The 21,156-nt window shown below is 41.5% G+C and overlaps 1 protein-coding gene and 1 non-coding gene across 7 annotated transcripts in view; both read left to right on the top strand.

The window, feature by feature from the left end:
• The window catches only part of VPS13D (vacuolar protein sorting 13 homolog D), a 294,906-nt gene that overhangs the window by 104,457 nt on the left and 169,293 nt on the right, over positions 1 to 21,156 (top strand). For 4 of the 6 annotated variants that reach the window (XR_004060385.1, XM_030942225.1, XM_030942224.1 and 1 more), the window contains 8 exons: positions 1,583 to 1,789; positions 3,733 to 3,822; positions 6,924 to 7,064; positions 10,700 to 10,822; positions 13,219 to 13,293; positions 16,755 to 16,857; positions 17,873 to 18,025; positions 20,328 to 20,463. Coding sequence is in view for 5 of the 6 variants with exons in the window: in XM_030942225.1 (XP_030798085.1) it covers positions 1,583 to 1,789; positions 3,733 to 3,822; positions 6,924 to 7,064; positions 10,700 to 10,822; positions 13,219 to 13,293; positions 16,755 to 16,857; positions 17,873 to 18,025; positions 20,328 to 20,463 (1,028 nt within the window). In the remaining variant the exon portion in view is untranslated. Of the gene's footprint in view, positions 1 to 1,582; positions 1,790 to 3,732; positions 3,823 to 6,923; positions 7,065 to 10,699; positions 10,823 to 13,218; positions 13,294 to 16,751; positions 16,858 to 17,872; positions 18,026 to 20,327; positions 20,464 to 21,156 lie in introns of all 6 variants that reach the window. The other 2 variants (XM_030942226.1, XM_030942227.1) reach the window with 2 other exon arrangements.
• LOC115892451 lies at positions 7,284 to 7,390 on the top strand. The gene has a single exon (XR_004052333.1). It is a non-coding gene; the product is annotated as a U6 spliceosomal RNA (small nuclear RNA).

Here is a 21,156-nt window from a genome sequence, read left to right as displayed (position 1 = left end):
GTAATTTTTTTTTTTTTTTTTTGAGGCAGAGTTTCGCTCTTGTTGCCCAAGCTGGAGTGCAATGGTGCGATCTTGGCTCCCTGCAGCCTCTGCCTCCTGGGTGTAAGCGATTCTCCTGTCTCACCCTCCCGAGTATCTGAGATTATAGGCACATGCCACCATGCCCAGCTAGTTTTTTGTATTTTTATTAGAAATGGGATTTCACCATGTTAGCCAGGCTGGTCTCGAACTCCTGACTTCAGGTGATCTGCCCGCCTTGGCCTCCCAAAATTCTGAGATTACAGGCGTGAGCCACCATGCCCAGCCTCTCTTTGGTAATTTTTATTCCTTTTTTTTTTTTTTTTTTTTGAGATGGAGTCTCGCTCTGTTGCCAGCCTGGGGTGTAGTGGCACAATCTCAGCTCACTGCAACCTCTGCCTCCCGGGTTCAAGCGATTCTCGTGCTTCAGCCTCCTGAGTAGCTGGCATTACAGGCACCTGCCACCATGCCCAGATAATTTTTGTTATTTTTAGTAGAGACAGGATTTCACCATGTTGGCCAGGATGGTCTTGATCTCCTGACCTCATGATCCGTCCACCTCGGCCTCCCAAAGTGCTGGGATTACAGTCATGAGCCACTGCACCCGACTGGTAATTTTTATTTCTTTAGTAGATAAAACTTAATTCCATCAGTAATGAATATGATAATAGCAACTAATGTTTATCTGTAATGTAGATAATAGCAGATAATGTTTATTACATGCCAGGCTTCACTCTGAGAACTTTCCATGTACTCATTCTTCGCTCTTCCTGTCAGTCCTTTTAAGTGGGTGTTGTAGGGCACAAAGAGGTCAAATAACTTGCCCAAGAGCCAGCAGCTGGTAAGGGCGGAACAGGACCTGAAGCCGGGCCATCTTGCTCTGGAGCCCATGCCCTCAACCACTTACACTGTCCCTGGTACTGGCCTCTGGTGACTTACAAGTATGGGGTGACATTGCTTCTCTTTTCTTTTTTGGGAGGAGGGAGACTTCAGCAACCTGGTTGTATTCAAGAGGCAATTAGTAATGGTTATATATTACACACATGCAGTTCTCACATTGGTCTGTGTTCTCAAGGCATTTGCGTTTGGTTGAGAAGGCACATTATACACAAAGTAAGATATTTGAGAACAATTACAAAGCAGCACATCAATATATTTGCAAAACTACATAGTGAAGATTAAGTACTTAGGTACCAAGTGGCACCGTGTCTGGATCCTCTCCTGTCCTCTTCTCTCCTCTCCTTCAACAGATGGCATGGTAGAGAGGGATGGCTTCCTGGAGGCATTTTGGGCCAGATCATGAAAGGTGTGGTAAATTTGAGTGGAAGGTGTGCAACAAAATGTTTGCTTAAAAGCAGGATTACTATTATGCTGGGATTCCTTCCCACCCCCTACCTCCCCCCCCCACCCTCCTTTTTTATTAAGTCCAAGAATACTTCTGGGATCAAGGCTCTCCTGGCTTCCCAGTAGATCTCTAGAGAATTTTATTTCTCTCTTTCCTCTGTGAGTGGCCAGGGTAGCTGTGGAAGCTGGTAGAACTGATCACGTCTTAATTTCTTTGAAGGCCAATTGAAAAAGGCAGCAAGTTGGTTGTTTAAGAATGCGGAACCTCTGAAGTCTCTTTCCTTGGCCTCCACCAGCCGAGATGGCCCAGGGGCTGTGGCAGCGCCATTGCTCTCTGGCGTGGAGATCAAAGCCGAGAGTGTGTGCATCTGTTTCATCGATGACTGCATGGACTGTGATGTTCCTCTCGCTGAACTCACCTTTTCCCGTGAGTGTCGCCCTGGTTTTCAGATTCATCTTGAATATTTTCAGTCATTGCTGAATTATTTGGAGCCTTTTTTTTTTTTTTATGTCATTCATACTCTACTTAGTCATTTGGGTGAAATTTAGATAATAGTTTTACATATGTTTTTCATTATGTATATTTTAAAGCAACTTTTATTTGCCATATGTGACCTTCAGCCTATAGCTTGGGAATAGGAATGGTCTTTGATAAAATTTCCATTGTATTAACATCTCTAGCTAAATAATTCCTGATCTCTTCATTTTTCTTATCTTTTTATGTATCTAAAGATAGTAGTGAATACTGCTAGACATTTAACAGATAAGCTCAGAAAATAATGGTTCTGTTGTATTATCTCTTGAAAATCAAAAACAAGAATCTTACTCGAAAGTGTACTTCTGAATCTCCACCACAGGGCCGTGTGAGGGGTAAAACACTATTTATATGTGAGCTGTCCTTTGCTAGAGTAGGGACCAAAGTAGGAGTACTCTGTCCTTTTTTTTTTTTTCCCCCAAAGGTGAGGTCTTTCTTTGTTGCCCAAGGTGGGTCTCAAACTTGGGGGCTCAAGCAGTTCTTCTGCTTCCCGAGTGGCTAGGATTGCAGTGGTTCACCACCACTTCTGGCGGGAGTACTTTATCCTTATGTGCATCACTGCAAGCAGTGTGAGGTTGAGGTCTTTTTTTGAGACGGAGTTTCGCTCTTGTTGCCCAGGCTGGAGTGTGGTGGTGCAACTGGCTCACCACAACCTCTGCCTCCTGGGTTCAAGAGATTCTCCTGCTTCAGCCCCCCAAGTAGCTGGGATTACAGGCATGCGCCACCACGCCCGGCTAATTTTGTATTTTTAGTAGAGACAGTTTCTCCATGTTGGTCAGGCTGGTCTCGAACTCCTGATCTCAGGTGATCTGCCCGCGTCAGCCTCCCAAAGTACTGGGATTACAGGCATGAGCCACCGCGCCCAGCGAGGTTGAGGTTTTGAGGAGAGTAAATGAAAATGTCACTGCCCTGTTGAGTAACTTTCCATTGTTTCGATCTTGCCAACCTCTTCTTCCTTCAGGTAAACTTTGCTTCTGGGGCTTGAATCTGGCCTCTTGCACATTACAGAGCTTGCCCTTTCCCTGTGCTTCTAAGGCACCACCAGGGCTGCTTGGTTAAAAGTAACAACTGGAATTTTGACTGTTTCCATGAATATCTTTTCTTCTGAGACTAATTAGTTGATTTCTTATTTTTCTATGGCAATCTTAAAATTTTGAGCTAATATTTATCAGAGCATGTTCTCTAGTCAGTCTGCCCATTATTCAGGTAGAAATATCTTTTTTTTTTTTTTTTTTTGAGGCTGAGTCTTGTTTTGTTGCGAGGCTGGAGTGCAGTGGTGCTATCTTGGCTCACTGCAACCTCTGCCTCCCGGGTTCAGGCGATTCTCCTGCCTCAGCCTCCCAAATACCTGGGATTACAGGCCCCTGCTACCACGCCCGGCCAATTTTTATATTTGTAGTAGAGATGGGGTTTCACCATGTTGGCCAGGATGGTCTCAATCTCCTGACCTCATGATCCGCCCACCTTGGCCTCCCAAAGTGCTGTGATTACAGGCGTGAGCCACTGTACCTGGCCAGAAATATGTTTTTTATGTTCCCACAGGCTTTGGGAACGCCTGGGTGCCAGGACTGGCACTGTGGGAAGGCAAGTGAGGCACTTGCCTCAGGCACAGAGTTTAAGAGGGTGCCAAAAACTCAGCCATGGAGGTAAATAATATTTCAGTGCCATATTTTTAAAACTTGATGCAAAAAAATACATGATGAACAAAATATCAGAATGTTGTGTGCTCTCCTTCGCAAGTATTAGCTCTAACGTTTCTTTAATGTCATTTATCTGCAAAAGGCAGTTTTGGTTGCTCCTGCCCTGCCGTGCAGTAAGGTTTGCTTTCATTGCAGGTCTGAATTTTCTTCAGCGTGTAAGAACTAGCCCTGAAGGCTATGCCCACTTCACTCTTTCTGGAGATTATTATAACCGTGCTCTTTCAGGTCAGTATAAAGCATATGTTATCATGGGATTTAAAAAATAAATTTAAATGTTTGCCTGGACCTATTGCTACATAAATTTTACATGAAGAAAAGGGCAGGAGTGGGGTGGGACAGGGAAAGATGAAAAGCAAGTAGACTGCATAAACACAGAAAATAAAGATTTTCTGTTGTGCTAAAAACATATCTGATATGTTGCAACTAAAAAGATATTTTTGGCTGAGGCGGGGGAATCACTTGAACTCGGGAGGTGGAGGTTGCAGTGAGCTGAGATCGCGCCACTGCTCTCCAGCCTGCATGACAGAACAAGACTGTCTCAAAAAAAATTTTTTTTAAAAAAGATGTTTTTATAGCTAATTCTTTTTGATCCTGCAGTTTGGCTTATTCTAGAATATGCCATTGCTCAATAGTGAAGGATCATTTATTTGGCCCTGAGAGTAGCTAAATTTCAAGGGAGATTTATGCCCACAAACTTTTTTTTTTTTTTTTGAGATGGAGTCTCACTCTTTCACCTAGGCTGCAGTGCAATGGCATGATCTTGGCTCACTGCAGCCTCTGCCTCACGAGTTCAAGTGATTACCCTGCCTCAGCCTTCCAAGTAGCTGGGATTACAGGCGCCTGCCACCATGCCCAGCTAATTTTTTGTGTTTTTAGTAGAGATGGGGTTTCACCAGGTTGGCCAGGCTAGTCTCGAACTCCTGACCTCAGGTGTTCCACCTGCCTCAGCCTCCCAAAGTGCTGGGATTACAGGCGTAAGCCACAGCGCCAGCCAAGCGTTTTAAACCTCGAGTCCCCTCACTCCCCACTGGGTTCGTTTGTTTTATTTGAATCTACTGAGTCGGTGACACTGTATATTCTGCCCTACCTACTCTTTAAAAAAAACAAAAACAAACCACTGTTGATCAGAGCACGCTGTTTTTTGGGAGACATAAACCTCAATAATACCGCAAGCATTTTCAGGTTTCTTTCCTTCCATTTGAAAGACCAAGGTAAGAGCCTATACAGGTTGAAATTCAGAAGCCATAATATATTAGGGCCAAGTGGTTTGAGCAGTGAACTTTTTTGCCTTAAGAGAGCTGAAAGAAGCTCTCATCGGAATTGGTAGTAGGCATGGACAGAGTAAGCAGAGTAGAGCTGGGCAGTCCAAGGTGTAAACCTCCGACTGCCTGCTCCCTTTGATTTCAATAAGAAATAAAGCCTTGATTTGTTGTGCTGCTACTGAGTGTTCTAGAGTATTTATCACATTTAATTTTATGTTAGTTAACATTTTCCCTTTGTAACAGATTCACTTAAAGCTAACGCCCTTATTTCTTCATTGTTCAAAATGTTTCACTTTAGAATAATGGCCCAAGTCTTTCTGAGAGAAACTCTTGCATGTGGGAGCTATTTTTCTGAGAATGATTTGTTTTCTTAGGCCAAATATTGCTTACTTTTAAAGTTGTATGAATACATTCAGGTCACTAAATGTCAAATGGTGTAAGGAGACTAATGTACCTACTGTGTGTTACATACTGGTTTGGATTTGTTCAATGGCTGATTGTGTGAGTCTATTTAAAGATCTGTTAAAAATTAACTGGCTTTGAAAAGTTGAGTCTTTTAAGTCACAGTGATGTACCATTTTTCACACCCAAGAGATTAGCAAAAATTAAGTGGGACACTACTAATTATTGGAAGATATAAGCCATAGTCCCTGCTATTAGAACTATACATTAATACTAGTACTTTGTAAAACAATTTGGCATGACCTGGTAAATTTGAGTGTAAGCATACTCAACAACCCAGCAATGTGTTGCTTCTAGGTCTGTACCGTAGACTGTCTTGCCTGTGTGAACTACAGATGCTTGTAGTAGTATTCCAATAGCAATAAAACTGGAATCAAGTGAATGTCTTTCAGAAGTAGAATGGATAAATAAATTGTATATTCATTATAATGCATGTTAATATTCAATAGTGAAAACTGTGTACCACGGTGACCTGCATCAATGTGATGTAGCTATACTCAACAGTATGCTCAAAGATGTGTTGGTGAGCCAGAATAGAAACTTGAAAAAGAATGCACATGGAGATTCAGTTTATGTAAAGATCACAAACAGGACAGTCTAATATGTTCTTAAGAAAGGTAGGCCGGGCGCGGTGGCTTAAGCCTGTAATCCCAGCACTTTGGGAGGCTCAGACGGGCGGATCACGAGGTCAGGAGATCGAGACCATCCTGGCTAACACAGTGAAACTCCGTCTCTACTAAAAAAAAAAAAAATACAAAAAACTAGCCGGGCGAGGTGGCGGGCGCCTGTAGTCCCAGCTACTCGGGAGGCTGAGGCAGGAGAATGGCGTAAACCCGGGAGGCGGAGCTTGCAGTGAGCTGAGATCTGGCCACTGCGCTCCAGCCTGGGTGACAGAGCGAGACTCCGTCCCAAAAAAAAAAAAAAAAAAGAAAGGTATATATGCTTGGTAAAATTGTAAAGAGGAGCAAGGAAATGATTAACTAAAAATTCAAGCAAATGGTCACCTGGAGTTGGGCGGGAGAGGGTTGGTAGGAAGGAGGGGAATGAGATGGTAGGGACTTTAATTTTCTATTTCTTAAGTTGGATAGTGAGCAGATGAGTGTTTGTGGTATTATTTTATATGTTGTTTATATAGTATTTGTGCATATTTTAAGAAAAAGTTAATGAGCCTTTATATGTACCTATTTATTCAACCCATGTATTGGTCCTATAGCCAAGAGAATCAAATTCAGTAGCTATTTAAGACATTTTATTATTTTTCCAATCTTGGTCTGAGACTCCTTTTTCCGTCTTGAGTGTCTCAACACATCCTGCCTTTCTTTAGTGGAAGAGGGTACATACGCTGCCTGCCCTCCTTCCTGCCACCTCTGGAAGACCATTGTGGGAGTATATATATGCCCTTCCACTTGTGTCCTCTGGACAATGCAGACATCTGTAGGGTGACCTGTAGCTGAAGGTGGTTGGTGCTTTTGTTGTGAAATTGAATTGGAAGTAGAAAGCTATTAAGCTCCAGTTTGTCCTTGCTGAACATTTGCGAGCAGTGTTCCCCTATAAACTCTTGATATCTGCTGAACAGATGTCTTATTTCCTGTGTTCTTTTAGGCTGGGAGCCATTTATTGAGCCTTGGCCTTGCTCTGTATCCTGGCAACAGCAGGCAGCTAGTCGTCTTCATCCTCCTCGACTGAAGCTAGAAGCCAAGGCCAAACCTCGTTTGGATATCAATATCACTTCTGTGCTAATTGGTGAGTAGAAAGTTGTCTTTCATGATACCTTTCTGTATCTAAGCTCTGAGTCTGGAAGACTGTTAATCCTAGTTTAGCACATACTTGGGCCTGTACCAGGCATCACTTCTTCATCCTGACTGCTTTCCTGATCAACCCTAATAGCCTCTTGTTTCTCAACCTGTTTCTCCAGCGTTAGCATCCCATAAGGATGCTATCAGTGGTTAAGCAAGAACTTAGGTGCTCGCTTCGGCAGCACATATACTAAAATTGGAACGATACAGAGAAGATTAGCATGGCCCCTGCGCAAGGATGACACGCAAATTCGTGAAGCGTTCCATATTTTTATATGAACAGACATTTCTCAAAAGAAGACATTCATACAGCCAACAGACACATGAAAAAATGCTCATCATCACTTGCCATCAGAGAAATGCAAATCAAAACCACAATGAGATACCATCTCACACCAGTTAGAATGGCAATCATTAAGAAGTCAGGAAACAACAGGTGTTGGAGAGGATGTGGAGAAATAGGAACACTTTTACACTGTTGGTGGGATTGTAAACTAGTTCAACCATTATGGAAAACAGTATGGCAATTCCTCAAGGATCTAGAACTAGATGTACCATATGACCCAGCCATCCCACTACTGGGTATATACCCAAAGGACTATAAATTATTCTACTACAAAGACACATGCACACATATGTTTATTGCGGCACTATTCACAATAGCAAAGACTTGGAATCAACCCAAATGTCCATCTGTGACAGACTGGATTAAGAAAATGTGGCACATATACACCATGGGATACTATGCAGCCATAAAAAAGGATGAGTTTGCGTCCTTTGTAGGGACATGGATGCAGCTGGAAACCATCATTCTTAGCAAACTATCACAAGAAGAGAAAACCAAACACCGCATGTTCTCACTCATAGGTGGGAACTGAACAATGAGATCACTTGGACTCGGGAAGGGGAACATCACACACTGGGGCCTATCATGGGGAGGGGGGAGGAGGGAGGGATTGCATTGGGGAGTTATACCTGATATAAATGATGAATTGATGGGTGCTGACGAGTTGATGGGTGCAGCACACCAACATGGCATAAGTATACATATGTAACAAACCTGCACATTATGCACATGTACCCTAGAACTTAAAGTATAATAAAAAAAAAAAAAAATGCAAAAAAAAAAAAAAAAAGAACTTAGGTTACTTGGGAAACTTAAATGGCCATGATGAACTTTCTCCTCATAATGCTCGGTCACTAGAGTTTATTAAATGTCCTGGAAGTGAGTTTAGATTAACTTTGCTTAAGCTGTTCATGGACTAATTCTTAAAAGGTGTGATTTTGACCATATCTTTATAGTAGAATAAATTGCCTTTGTTGTTTCCCATTATCATTTTGACCTAACTCTGAAAATGACTTGCTTAAGGGTTGCCAGGTTAATGGTGTGTTATCTAAAAGTATCTTTGATATGATATGTACTGATATGTATATGTACTTTGATATGATAGGTACATTTCAGTGATATGACACTGAAATGTACATTTCTGGATTCAATGTCGTAAATAAGAACTGCTCTATTCGTGTATTTCTGCCATCTAAAAGGAAAGCAAATATAATCATACAATCAAGTAGTGTATACCTTCACTGTGAAAACTCACATTCATTGTTTGATTTATTGATCTCTGTGATCTGATTTTGGAATTACTATGCTTCATCTTTGAGCAATAACATATACTATTGCAAATTGTGAACTTTCTTTGGTGTGTATGTTGGATTGAGGCTTTTAGAATATCCACTTCCTTATGCATGTCAGAGTAGGATGGAAAGAATGTAGTGTGAAATGAGACCATAAGTTTGTTGACCCCCCCAAATTTAAAACCACTGTTTTATATGATCAGATTTCATCTACTAATTTGCCTGGTTATTAATATCACCTAGAAAATAGTAAATTGACCCTATGATCTCTCTTAACTGTAATGTTTTGACTCCTACATTGTTTCTCACAACATCTCTTACTCTAGAAGATTAGAGAAAGTTTGTGGTAGTCTTTTGAAAAGCTACAGTAAACAAGAACTTACCTAAAGGGTTCTTATCGGTATTTCTGATGAGCACAGTATATGTTTCTTTAAGAATATCTTCTGTCTGTGCACATTGGCTCATGCTTGTAATCCCAGGTCTTTGGGAAGCTAAGATGGGAGGCTCACTTGAGGCCAGAAGTTCCAGACCAGCCTGGGCAACATTGTGAGACCTTGTCTCTACAAAAATAAACAATTAGCTGGACTTAGTGGCGTGCATCTGTAGTCTCACCTACTCAGGAGGCTGAGGTGGAAGGATCACTTGAGCACAGGAGTTCAAGGTTACAGCGAGCTATGATTGTGCCAGTGTACTCCAGCCTTGGAGACAGAGCAAGACCTTGTCTCTAAAAACACCAGCCAAACAAAAAATCTTCCAAAAGGCATTCTTGTCAGTGGTAAAATTTGTTTTGTTTTTTCACCTTCAATTCCTTATTCCGAATACTGTTCTGAAACCCAGAAACGTTGCTATGACCTCTTAGTGTTTAAATAAATATTACTTCTGTAGCCGGGTGTTGTAATTGAAAACCAGAAACCAATAATTCTTCTTCCAGAAAGTATAACATCTTAATTAGTATAAAAGATCTTCATCTAGGTGTGGTGCACTGTAATTATTTTTGTTAACCTGCTATCCCTGTTGTAATTCTCTCACAGAAGTAAAACTACTTGTAGAGAATTGTCTGCTGAATTTCAGCCTCTGGAGTGCAGTGGCATGATCTCGGCTCACTGCAACCTCCATCTCCCAGGTTCAAGCGATTGTCCTGCCTCAGCCTACTGAGTAGCCGGGATTGCAGGCTCATGCCACCACGCCCACATAATTTTTGTATTTTTAGTAGAGATGGGATTTTGCTGTGTGGGCCAGGCTGGTCTCAAACTCCTGGACTCAAGCGATCTGCCCGCCTCAGCCTCCCAAAGTGCTGAGATTACAGGCATGAGCCACTGCGCCCAGCCTCCATATAAATTTTAGATTCAGCTTTTTTTTTTTTTTTTTTTTGAGACGGAGTCTCGCTCTGTCGCCCAGGCTGGAGTGCAGTGGCCAGATCCCAGCTCACTGCAAACTCCGCCTCCTGGGTTTACGCCATTCTCCTGCCTCAGCCTCCCGAGTAGCTGGGACTACAGGCGCCCGCCACCTCGCCCGGCTAGTTTTTTGTATTTTTTTTAGTAGAGACAGGGTTTCATCATGTTCACCAGGATGGTCTCGATCTCCTGACCTCATGATCCGCCCGTCTTGGCCTCCCAAAGTGCTGGGATTACAGGCTTGAGCCACCGCTCCTGGCCAGATTCAGCTTTTAAAATTCTACAAAATGCCCTATAGATATTTTGATGGGGATTGTATTGAATGTATAGATTAGTTTGAAGAGAGTTTTGTGGCGATGGTTGCCTGTTCTTGGTAATCTCTTTCAATGCAGCGTGAGGCTCTCCAGGGCACAGACTTTCTCAGAATCTAGCGCGGGCCAGGCATGTAATGAGACACTCAATAAAAGCTTGTTTTGCTGAATTGAAATTATTTGACTTGAACCCTCCATCTTTTTTACTTGTATTAATATCTCTGGGGGATTCTTTCTAGACCAGTATGTAAGTACCAAAGAATCGTGGATGGCAGATTACTGTAAAGATGACAATGAAATAGAGTCAACTAAATCAGAAGACTGGATGGGCTCTTCGGTGGATCCTCCATGTTTTGGACAAAGTAAGAGTTTTCACTACACATGTTTAACTAAATCATTTTTGACCTACAAAGCAATGCTTCACTGAGAAATTCACATGGAACCATCAGTCTGTGTGGAAAAACCTACAGGAAATTCTGACTATCTTCTATAGTTCTGTTTTAGTCTTTGCAGGAGACAGTTTTCTGGCATGAACTACTGAACTTATAAATGTGGGCTGTAATTCCACCTTTGCGGGGGAGAAAAGATCTGCAACACGTAATTCCTCAGTCCTGGTAATAATGCACATGAACTGGTGCACCTGAGAGTGCATCAGGATCAGCTGTGGTTTGTGTTTTACTCTGTGCAACATTGATTTTCTAATTGATTGGATTTTTTTGACCAGATTTTTAAAAGCATCTAAAACGGTCTTCTAAATCTAGAGAGAGAGGGTTTGGACATATTCTTGAAAAGAGGGTGAGCAGGAGCCCATGTGGAAAAAGTTGTTAAAAAGGGAGCCCTGTGCTGTTTATAAAAGAATTGAATGCACTGCCTCTTGAAGAAAGAGGAGTCAGCTTGCTCTCTACTGATGATGCTTTCTTTCTTTATTTAATGGCTCACCAGCTCTGTTTTCCTCAGAGCTGGGGAGATGGTGATGGACAACTGCATGGTTCTTAATTGTTCCACAAGCCATTGTCATCCAAATTCAACTCAGCTCCAACTCTTAGAATGTGGTTTCTTTGGGGAGTCTTGGCTGGACTTCACATAGCTCATGAATACTTAAATATTCCATCTGGTCTGCAAACGTGTCATGGGAAGATGGGTGTTCTTAGTGTATGAAGTAATTGTACTGGTTCATCTCTCCTCAGGGTGTATAAGTGGACTTTCTATCTGCCTTGTACTTCTAGAAAGAGACACAAAGAAATGTCAGCTGTGCTTGTTCTCTGTTTTCCCAGGCTGTTGCTTCTGAGTCTCAAGGTCATTACTTAGGAGCCAGGGCTTTTCAGATATTGTCAGCTTGGATTTTGGCTCCTCCTCCAACCTTCCCAATTTGTGTGTCAAGAAAATGTAACATAGTCTACCCAGAAGACTCTAAATAATTTTTGTAATATGTCCAGGAGAGTGTGTTTCTAAAACATTATTCATGCAGGGACATCTTCATTTCAGAGTCAAACTCTAGCAAGGCCTAGTCTGCAAGATTCTGATGAAAGATTTTCTTGTCCCCCTTTCTTCTTTCCTTCCTCCCTCCCTGCCTCCCTCTCTTCCTTCCTTTTTAAAAGTTTTGTCCCTCTCTCTTTCTCTTTAGTTAAAAAGCTTCCTCATCTATATTAAATGCTGGTGCTGAGTTAAAGCTTGATTTTTATTTATTTAAAGATTTTTATGATTACTTAGGCTTATAAAAGTGTAATGTATCTTTTTAATTAGACATAACTTGAATATGCGTAAAGTTCCAAACCTCTTTTCTTATTGGAAATTCCTGGATGGTAGTATAGCACCTTCCAGGATTGTATTCTTTTAGCAGGCCTACTAAAATGATCGTTGGGAATTTATTTTGAAAGCGAGTAGGTTTCAGCCTTGTTGAACTAATCACAAATGTTCAGGTCTTATTCAAGAACAGTAAGTCATATTTCCTCAAAAGTTAGGCTTTTTATTCAGACCAGCCTTAAAATGAACCCTTGGGCATAGCCCTTAACATGAAATTTAGCCTAAGGGACCTGCTGCTTTCTCACTGTTTCTTTATCAGAGGAAAGAAAATACCAGCCTCTTTTGACAAAATTGTTGGCTTTGTTCAGTCAGGGCTGAGATTTTGCTGGTAAACCTGGGTGATGTGGCACTTCATTAAATTTATTAGTTTTGTATTCCAAGGACATTTTATGAAAATATCAAATATTCTGAAAACTTCCATGCTTGATTTTAAAATTTAAATAAACACTATGAGACAACTCCTTGGTAGAGATTGTTTAAATTTGGAACACATACTGTCTCTTCCCCTGAATTTTTGAGATTCCCTGAGACTGGCATTTTACTTCTGTTTTACCAGTTGGAATGGAGCAACCTCCACTAAAATCTGTACTGATTGATTTTTGTAACTTCTTAATGCCATTTAAGAACATAACACCTTTAAATTAAAAATCTTCAAAGGCTTGTCATTCTGTTCAAGAGAAGGTTCAATACATATTCTTCTAATTCAGGAAAAAGAAAAAAAAAAGGAGCATGCTACTTTGATTCAGCCTCCACAATAAAAACTAGTATAAAAATGTGTTCACTTTGTCCAGTACATCCACAACTCTTAGTAATCACTGATGGGAATGACCCTGTACTTGCATGATGCTTGCTATTTTTGTAATGTTCTCTATTTGTGCTTATCGTTTGGAAGTGAGTCTTCTTATTTCACTGTATTTATTCTTAAGCCTCTAACTTTGTCTCTCCTGTCTACCAGGCCTCCCCCTTGTCTACCTTAGAACTAGGAGTACAGCCAGTCTGACTAACCTAGAGCACCAGATCTATGCTAGAGGTACAGTATAGCCAAGCGAGGGCTTGCTTTATTTTCTTGTTTTAAGAACTACCTTGTACATGAATTTTTTTTTTTTAAATGAGTGGGAACTGAATGGTGGTATTCCGTGTCATGAGTACTTTAGTAATAGGAAAGAACATTTCCAACTGATGAACACAGTGGTGCTTTATATTAGCTGATTCTTACATTGTTTCCCTTAACTTTGGTGGAAATGGAATAAACTCCACAGTGTATGATGCAGAAATATGTTAATACAATGTCAATTAGAGGTGATTTCTCCTATTGAAGAGCAAGTGGATGGAGGAACACCATGCTCCATCAAGCAGTGGTGCCACAAGTCTTAAGTTTATAAAATACCTGCTGAAGATTCCCATGGGAATGCATGGGACTCTGAAACAGGCACTATAATAATAGGGATAGCACAAAAAAAAATTATCAGTAAATAATTGCTCAGACACAAACCTTAATTTCTTTGGATACCAATTTTTGTGTTTAGAAGGTAAAAAAGAAAATTTTCTTTATTTCTATCTCTGACCCTTGAAAGTTTCTTGAGAAATTCACTGGTAAGTGAATATGGCAGAAAACACCATAATCATTGAGGAATTGGGGTCCCACGATGTTCATTTTTTTGTTTTAGGGAGTGCAGCTTAATCTGAATGATTTATTTGTGCACATGGCAAATTCCAGATCATTCGTCATGATTTTTTTAAATAAAAAGAGGCCACAGGAATATAGAACAGGGATGTTAATACTCAGGGTACATTGCCCTGGGTTGTTTTTTTCTGGACAATTTTACCAGGATGGATATTTGAGGGAGGGCTCATGAAGGAAGCCCAGAGCTGAATCTTAATTTATTCATGGATTTCTGCTTCTAAGCTTTCTGTATGTTACTTAATCTTTCAGGCTTGGCCAAGCATTATTCCTATTTAGCTGATAAGGACAGTGAGGTTCAGAGACATTAGGTGATTTGCCTTTATTCACTTGACCAGCTAGTAGCAAACCTAGTACTTTAATCTGCTTCTTACGATTTACAAACCAGGTCCTTTCTGATGGACTAAGCTGCTTACATAGCATGACAACCTACACTGTTTATAATGGCGGAATTACTGTGTGAAATAAGTCCAAAGGGGTAGAAATTTCCTTAGCTGGAGCTGTTTGAAGCTGAACTTGGATTCGGGTAGCTTTAGATTCTCTCTCAGCCCATGAAGAAATTGGGTTTGGTCACTAGAGGCAGATTTTCTGAGGCCACTAGGGAATAATGTTCTCTTTGATGGACTTGGGAACTTTTGTCTCTGGTGCTGTGCCAAAGGCAAGTACATAGTTTATTTGGATCCTGGTGCAGGAGATGTCAGATTTGTTGCCTGATGTTGGGTTTGAATTTGCGTGCATGCTGTGTATTTTTTATCCTCAGAGAAATGGGTTATTGAAGCCTGTGCCGTTATGTGTAATCAATGCAAGAAGCTTGGAGACCTAAGCATTGTGCCTACCCGTGCTATTTAACTCCAAAGCAGTATACTTGTGAATATATTTGTATGGATTCGCAGCACTTTATTCTGTATAACAAACTGATCAAAGCCATCTGCCACCTGTTCTTTTTAAATCTAATTTGCAAATGGAAACTTACAGTCTGGCTCACAGTGGGATATGAAAGCACATCTGGCTTCTTTTTCTCCAGGGCCCTTTATCTACTGTAATAAAAGCAGCTCTCTCATTGCACTCATAGAAGAGGGAAGTGCCTTTCAAAGTGCCACAATAAATACCGTTTACCCTGCAGACAGCTCTTAAATTTTTTACTCCCCCTCTGCTCTTGTCAGCAGCCTTACAGCTACTCCTTAATTTTCTACTTGATGAGCACTAATTTTTTTTTAAAGCAAACTTTGGGAGCTAAGTAAGGCCATTGGGGTGAGAAATGGGCATATTCCTAGTGGAGATTATCTTTGGAAGTATTTGGGGTATCTCTAAATGACTGACCACAAAATTGTGGGAACACACTGGAAACTGCTCATTTATTTAGCAGATTACTCTATCTTAGACACTCCTGAACCATCATCATTATCAAAATAGAACTTGCCTCGACCCAAAATTGGTTGGTTTGCATTGTTTACAGTACTAACCTCTCAGAACTTTAAAAGAGATAAGGGAAAAAAGGAAGTGATTGCTTTTTAAAAGGCAGTGATGTTTACCGACTATTAGGGTACAGTCCCAGCCTCAGTCTGGAGGATGCAGAAGGCAGGACATGTTGCAGTTTGTCTTCTCGATTTTGTTGGCAGAAGATGTCCTATAGGATGAATTCAGTTTTGCTGTAGTGTTCTCTGCAGTTAGCATTTTCAGCTTCCTCTAGATGTCATTTTCTCCCAACTGCAGAGCATGTGGGTTACGGTCTTTCTCACGCTGTCGTCGTACTTTAATGCTAGACACATAAGAAGATTGAGCCACACCTCCCCTTTTTTTGTTGGTTGTGTACGAGTGTTGTGAACATGTCAACCAGGAGGCTTTCTCACACTGGTTTGCTGCTGCTGCCTCCCTATGTGTGTGGCCAGTGGAGGAGACAGGCCCTTGGTTAGAGGAGCTGCTGCCCTTCCTTTTGGTACTCTGTGTTCCATGTGGAACCACATACCATGGGCAGTGGTACCTGCAGAGGGATCTGTCTGCCAAAGCAGCTGGGGCACCAGAAAATCTGCTTTGGGTTTCTTACAACCTTTGTAGTCAGGTCACCGCTCTCTAGAATTTGGTTACTTACAGTTTTGTGTTGATTGCTGTTTCTTTGCACTTTCCCTGATTAGAAGCTTTTTGTGCAATGAAGCCATATTTTATGTTCCTTTTATGGCTTCCACGGTACCCACCTTATAATAGATGGTGGTAGTGTGGTATCTATGTTTAAAAAGTGGGCTAACAATTTTGTTTAAAAAGCTTTGAGATGGGATACTTCTGACTTTCCAGGGAGACAAAAACAACTATTAGTATAAAAGAATAGGAAAGAATGTTTTTATTTTATTTTGTTGCAAAATGCATACTATGACTGTAGGGTAACTTATGTAAAGACAGGCTTCCTTGAGGTAAAGGCTTTTGGACAAAGTTTAAATAAGTATGTATGATATATCTTGCTACATTTTAGGTTACCCACTTTGAATATAGTTCTTGGGAGTAATGGGGAGGTCCATTTTTCTTTCTTTCATGATTCCCACCAAGTTAAGTCCTGATGCCTTCTTCTGAGAGATAAGGCCTGTAAGAGTTGTGGAAGAATTGAGGGCTGGGAATAGTCAGGCAGGCAGGGAGCAAATCCTCCCATAGCAGCCAGCAAATACATGGAGCTTCTGTGCGTCCTGTTCCTTATTTCTTGCTTCCACCTTCAGCGCCTTTGCACAAGAGACAAATTTGGGCACTGTCTCCAGGTAGGGGGAGGGTCTCTGCCATGCAGACAGAGGCGTCTGCTAATAGCCTTCTTCTGTTTGTCGCAGCAGAGGTGAAAACCCCCAAGCGCCGGCAGCCATTTGTCCCCTTTGCTCTGAGGAACCACACGGGATGCACTTTGTGGTTTGCCACCCTGACCACCACACCCACCAGGTAAGCAGTCAGTTCATATTACCCCGAGTCATCTCTGCCACCAAAGCCTTCTTGGGCCAGCCCAGTAGAGCAAGGTGGGCCCCCTCTTGAGGCTCTTGGGATGATATTTGAATGAATAACTTGCTGTCTTGCTGAGATTTATGATGGAGGTTCTGGTTTTGTAGAGAATCTGTAGTCAAGAGAAGCAGGTCCTGAGTCTAAGTATGATCTTGATTTTGGTATACCTTATGTTTAAAAGCCAAGCAAATTAAGGATGTGAGTAGGAAGTATGAAAAAGCCAGTCCATCTTTTCTCCTCAATCTCTACCTTCTTTCCTGTTTTAAAGAAGCAATGTATGGTTATTATACCAAATGTTTTGCCATTTTATTCCAAGACTGCTTTGAAAAAATTCCTGTTCTCCCTCTATCCCGAAAGAATTCTTTCATACCTAAAACGCATTTCACCCCAGATGGAATTGGGTGGAGTTTGGAGAACAAAGGAGACTTTACCTAAGCCAGGCGAGAACCTTTTCTAACAACTTTCTGCCTGTTTAGATCTTGGCTCAGCCTTCCAAGTACATGGTGATCGTTCCAGCCTAGGTCATGAAGTGCATGGCATGAGTAACAGAACCCATTGATTTGAAATCACATTTCTCCGACCTCCCCCAAGTATGAGACTGCTCTAGAAGAGAAGCTTTTTTGTTTTAACAGTGTAGGTCTGTTTAATTCTAACTAGTCACTTAAATGCCACTTGAAAAAGTCATGCCTTAATTCACATGTACCAGATTCTACTGCTTGAGGTAAGTGACTACAGAGTGACAGCTTTCAGCTGTTTCTAAAATTTCAAATAAGTTGTGATTCAGCATGAAGATAGCTATAGTTAGCGACCCTCAGGGTCATTCTTTGTAGCTGGGTCATGCAGCCTTTTATTGCTGGGAACTGAGTTGTGAGAAGGTTCTGCTGTTCTGCACGGGGCTCCTGTGAGAGGGAGCTGGGAAGAAAGAGGGACAGGCTGATGGCATCTGATTTGGTTCCAGGGCCGCACTGTCTCACAGTGGGAGTCCAGGGGTAGTTCCAGAAGGGAATGGAACATTTCTTGATGATACTCACAATGTTAGTGAATGGCGAGAAGTCCTCACGGGTGAAGAGATACCGTTTGAATTTGAAGCAAGAGGAAAGTTAAGGCACAGGTAAGTGTGGTTTATTCTTTTCCTTAAAAAATGAAAAGTGGATGTAACTGAGGGTCCTTCGTGTTTTGCCTTTTCACTTGCCTTATTAATTATTTTGTTTTATTTATTTTTGAGACAGGGTCTTCTTGCTCTGTTGCCCAGGCTGGAGTGCAGTGGCACGATCTCGGTTCACTGTGGCCTCTGCCTCCTGGGTTCAAGCAACTCTGCCACTTGAGCCTCCTAAGTAGCTGGAATTACAGGGATGCTCCACCACACCCGGCTAAGTTTTTATTTTTAGTGGAGATGGGGTTTCATCATGTTGGCCAGGCTGGTCTTGAAATCCTGACCTCAAGTGATCCGCCTCAGCCTCCCAAAGTGCTGGGATTACAGGTGTGAGCCACCACGACTGGCCCCTTATTAATGATTTTAATGTCTTCTTTTAAAAAGATATTTCTTAAATCAGTGTTTCCTTTTATTATTTTATTTTATTTTATTTTATTCTTATAGAAATGAGGTCTCACTGTGCTGCCCAGGCTGGTCTCAAACTCCTGGGCTCAAGCAGTTCTCTCACCTCGGCCTCCCAAAGTGCTGGAATTACAGGCATGAGCCACTATATCCAGCCTCCTTTTAAAAAATAAAGACTTTGCTGCCATCTTGGAAATACACGTCTTTTCATTAACTATCCATTTATTTGACATATGAGGTGATAACCTGTGTGTTTCACATAATTTGGTGGAAACATAGACATATCATAACCCTCAAGTTCATTGCATCTTGGCCTGATTTTCATGATGGATTGGTGATATGGTATTCTTAAAAGGTTCTCAGAGCATGTTGATTTCCATTTTAATTTACATGTATGCTACATAGTACTTTTAGCAAGCAGATAGTTTCAGGACTCAAAGCTAATGATAAGACAAATTCTGATTCTAAAAAGAACTGATCTGGGGAGACTGCTAGCTGATGCGTTCCTGAAGTACCCATACTAAAAACTGGAATGAATGTGGAAAAAAGGTTCCATCTGATTACTGAGAGATCATAAAATATCCAATAAAGTGTTGTATTATTTATAAATATTTTTCTGTGCACAGGCTATCCAGTGGATATGAATAGGTTAAGACAGCATTTGAATAGGTTAATAACGATTTAGTATTTGAGCCTCATATTTGTTTTCAAGCTGAGCTGAAATTGAAGCGATTGGCTTTAGCTTTCTGTAATCATGTGCTTTTTGTGGTGCTTTCAGTGACTGAATGTAAACTTGCTCACGAGTCAAGCAGGTTTCCTTTTGCATGGCTTTGGTACCCGCACACATTGTTCCCAAGAAGCAAGAGTTCTGAACGTGTGGGCTCCAGGGATTTATAGGGAAAAAAGAAAAGGTCACTATGCTGGGCACATGTGTACTTGGAAGCCACTTTCGTTTCCAGCTATGAGCAGTGAGCATTTTCCATTGGTCCCCACAGTTCTTGGAGAAGCTAACTACAGAACTGTTGGGAACATTTCTGGATAAGCCCAGCCTCTGTCATATCAGAAAGGGTTTGACCTCTTTGTCATTTACATTTTTGTTTCCACGTTTCATAATCCATTTCAAGTCTCACTATTCTGCTTGAATTCTTCAAAATAAATGCCTTTTCTGGCTTTTTCCCCTTTTGGCACACTGCACCCCACTCCATGCCTCCCTCCCCCCTTCCTGTCAGCCTCAAATCCAGTTCCCCATTTCACTTCTGGCTTGAATTAGGCAAAATCTAAAATAGAATTAAATGTGCAATTTCCTCCTGTTCCTCCTGTTCTGCCCACTGCCTTCTGCTCCAGTTTCAGTCGAGCACAGGAGCCCTGAAATGAGCGCTGTGCCTCTCCTGCCCTGTCTGTAGTCATGCAGGGCTGGAGCCAAACAACCTCATGTGGTTCTGAACGAAGTAGGATTTCAACAAAGGAACCAAGAATAATTTTTTATGCATTTCCAAGATTATGGTTGTATGATTAAATCGCTACTGCATTTTTACCACCCCAGTGGCATCATTATATAGGTTGGGGTGACGGTTGGTGGGGGAAAGACCTTGGCTTGTGTACAGGATTTGCGTGGTTTGTACAATGGAGGACAAATGCCACTCTTACTCAGTCAAGCTTTACAGATCTTGCAGTTTGTGTTGTAAGTGTAAAACCCAGTTAAACTGTGCTCCTGATTTCCCTTGCGTTAGGTAATCTCCAAAAGGTTTAGCTGACTGGGTTTTTACATCATTATATACTAAATGAGATTCGTGTCTTTGCTTCTACTTTTCATCCCTTCTGGAGGTTGTGTTTAACATCTCTTTGTTCTGCCTGACAGACATACCCATGACCTCCGGATTCATCAACTGCAAGTGAGAGTCAATGGCTGGGAGCAAGTGAGCCCAGTGTCTGTGGACAAAGTCGGGACCTTTTTTCGATATGCAGCACCAGATAAAAATTCATCTTCCTCTACGGTGTGTGACTGTCAGGAAGTCAGAGGGTTAAGCCTGTAATAAGCTTACTCTAATGAAACTTTCATGTTCTTTCTTTCCCCTAATTCTAGGACTGACTGGGTCAGTCATAGGCATTGGCAATCGATATGTAGATAAGTCAGGCGATGGTTAGTTTCAGTAGAAAAACAAGATTTAAAATCAGCAGTAAAGGGCCGGCCGCGGTGGCTCAAGCCTGTAATCCCAGCACTTTGGGAGGCCGAGACCGGCAGATCATGAGGTCAGGAGATCGAGACCATCCTGGCTAACACGGTGAAACCCTGTCTCTACTAAAAAATACAAAAAACTAGCCGGGCGAGGTGGCGAGTGCCTGTAGTCCCAGCTACTCAGGAGGCTGAGGCAGGAGAATGGCGTAAACCCGGGAGGCGGGGCTTGCAGTGAGCCGAGATCCGGTCACTGCACTCCAGCCCGGGCGACAGAGCGAGACTCCGTCTCAAAAAAAAAAAATAATAATAAAATAAAATAAATAAAAAAATAAAATAAAATCAGCAGTAACACATTTCCTCACCTGTGCAGATCTATTTCATGCTAGCTGGCCTGATGGGCAATTTACTAGTCTGCTGAACCTGAGTCTTGGCTTTATTTCACATATTATTATGCTTTCTGTATACACTGTCTTTTTAATATTTCTTATAATGCAGCACCTTGATCCTTTTA

This window comes from Rhinopithecus roxellana, chromosome 12 (assembly GCF_007565055.1).
Source record: "Rhinopithecus roxellana isolate Shanxi Qingling chromosome 12, ASM756505v1, whole genome shotgun sequence".
Lineage (NCBI taxonomy): Eukaryota > Metazoa > Chordata > Mammalia > Primates > Cercopithecidae > Rhinopithecus > Rhinopithecus roxellana.
Note: the sequence above shows the minus strand (reverse complement) of the source record. Positions and strands in the feature narration are given on the sequence as shown.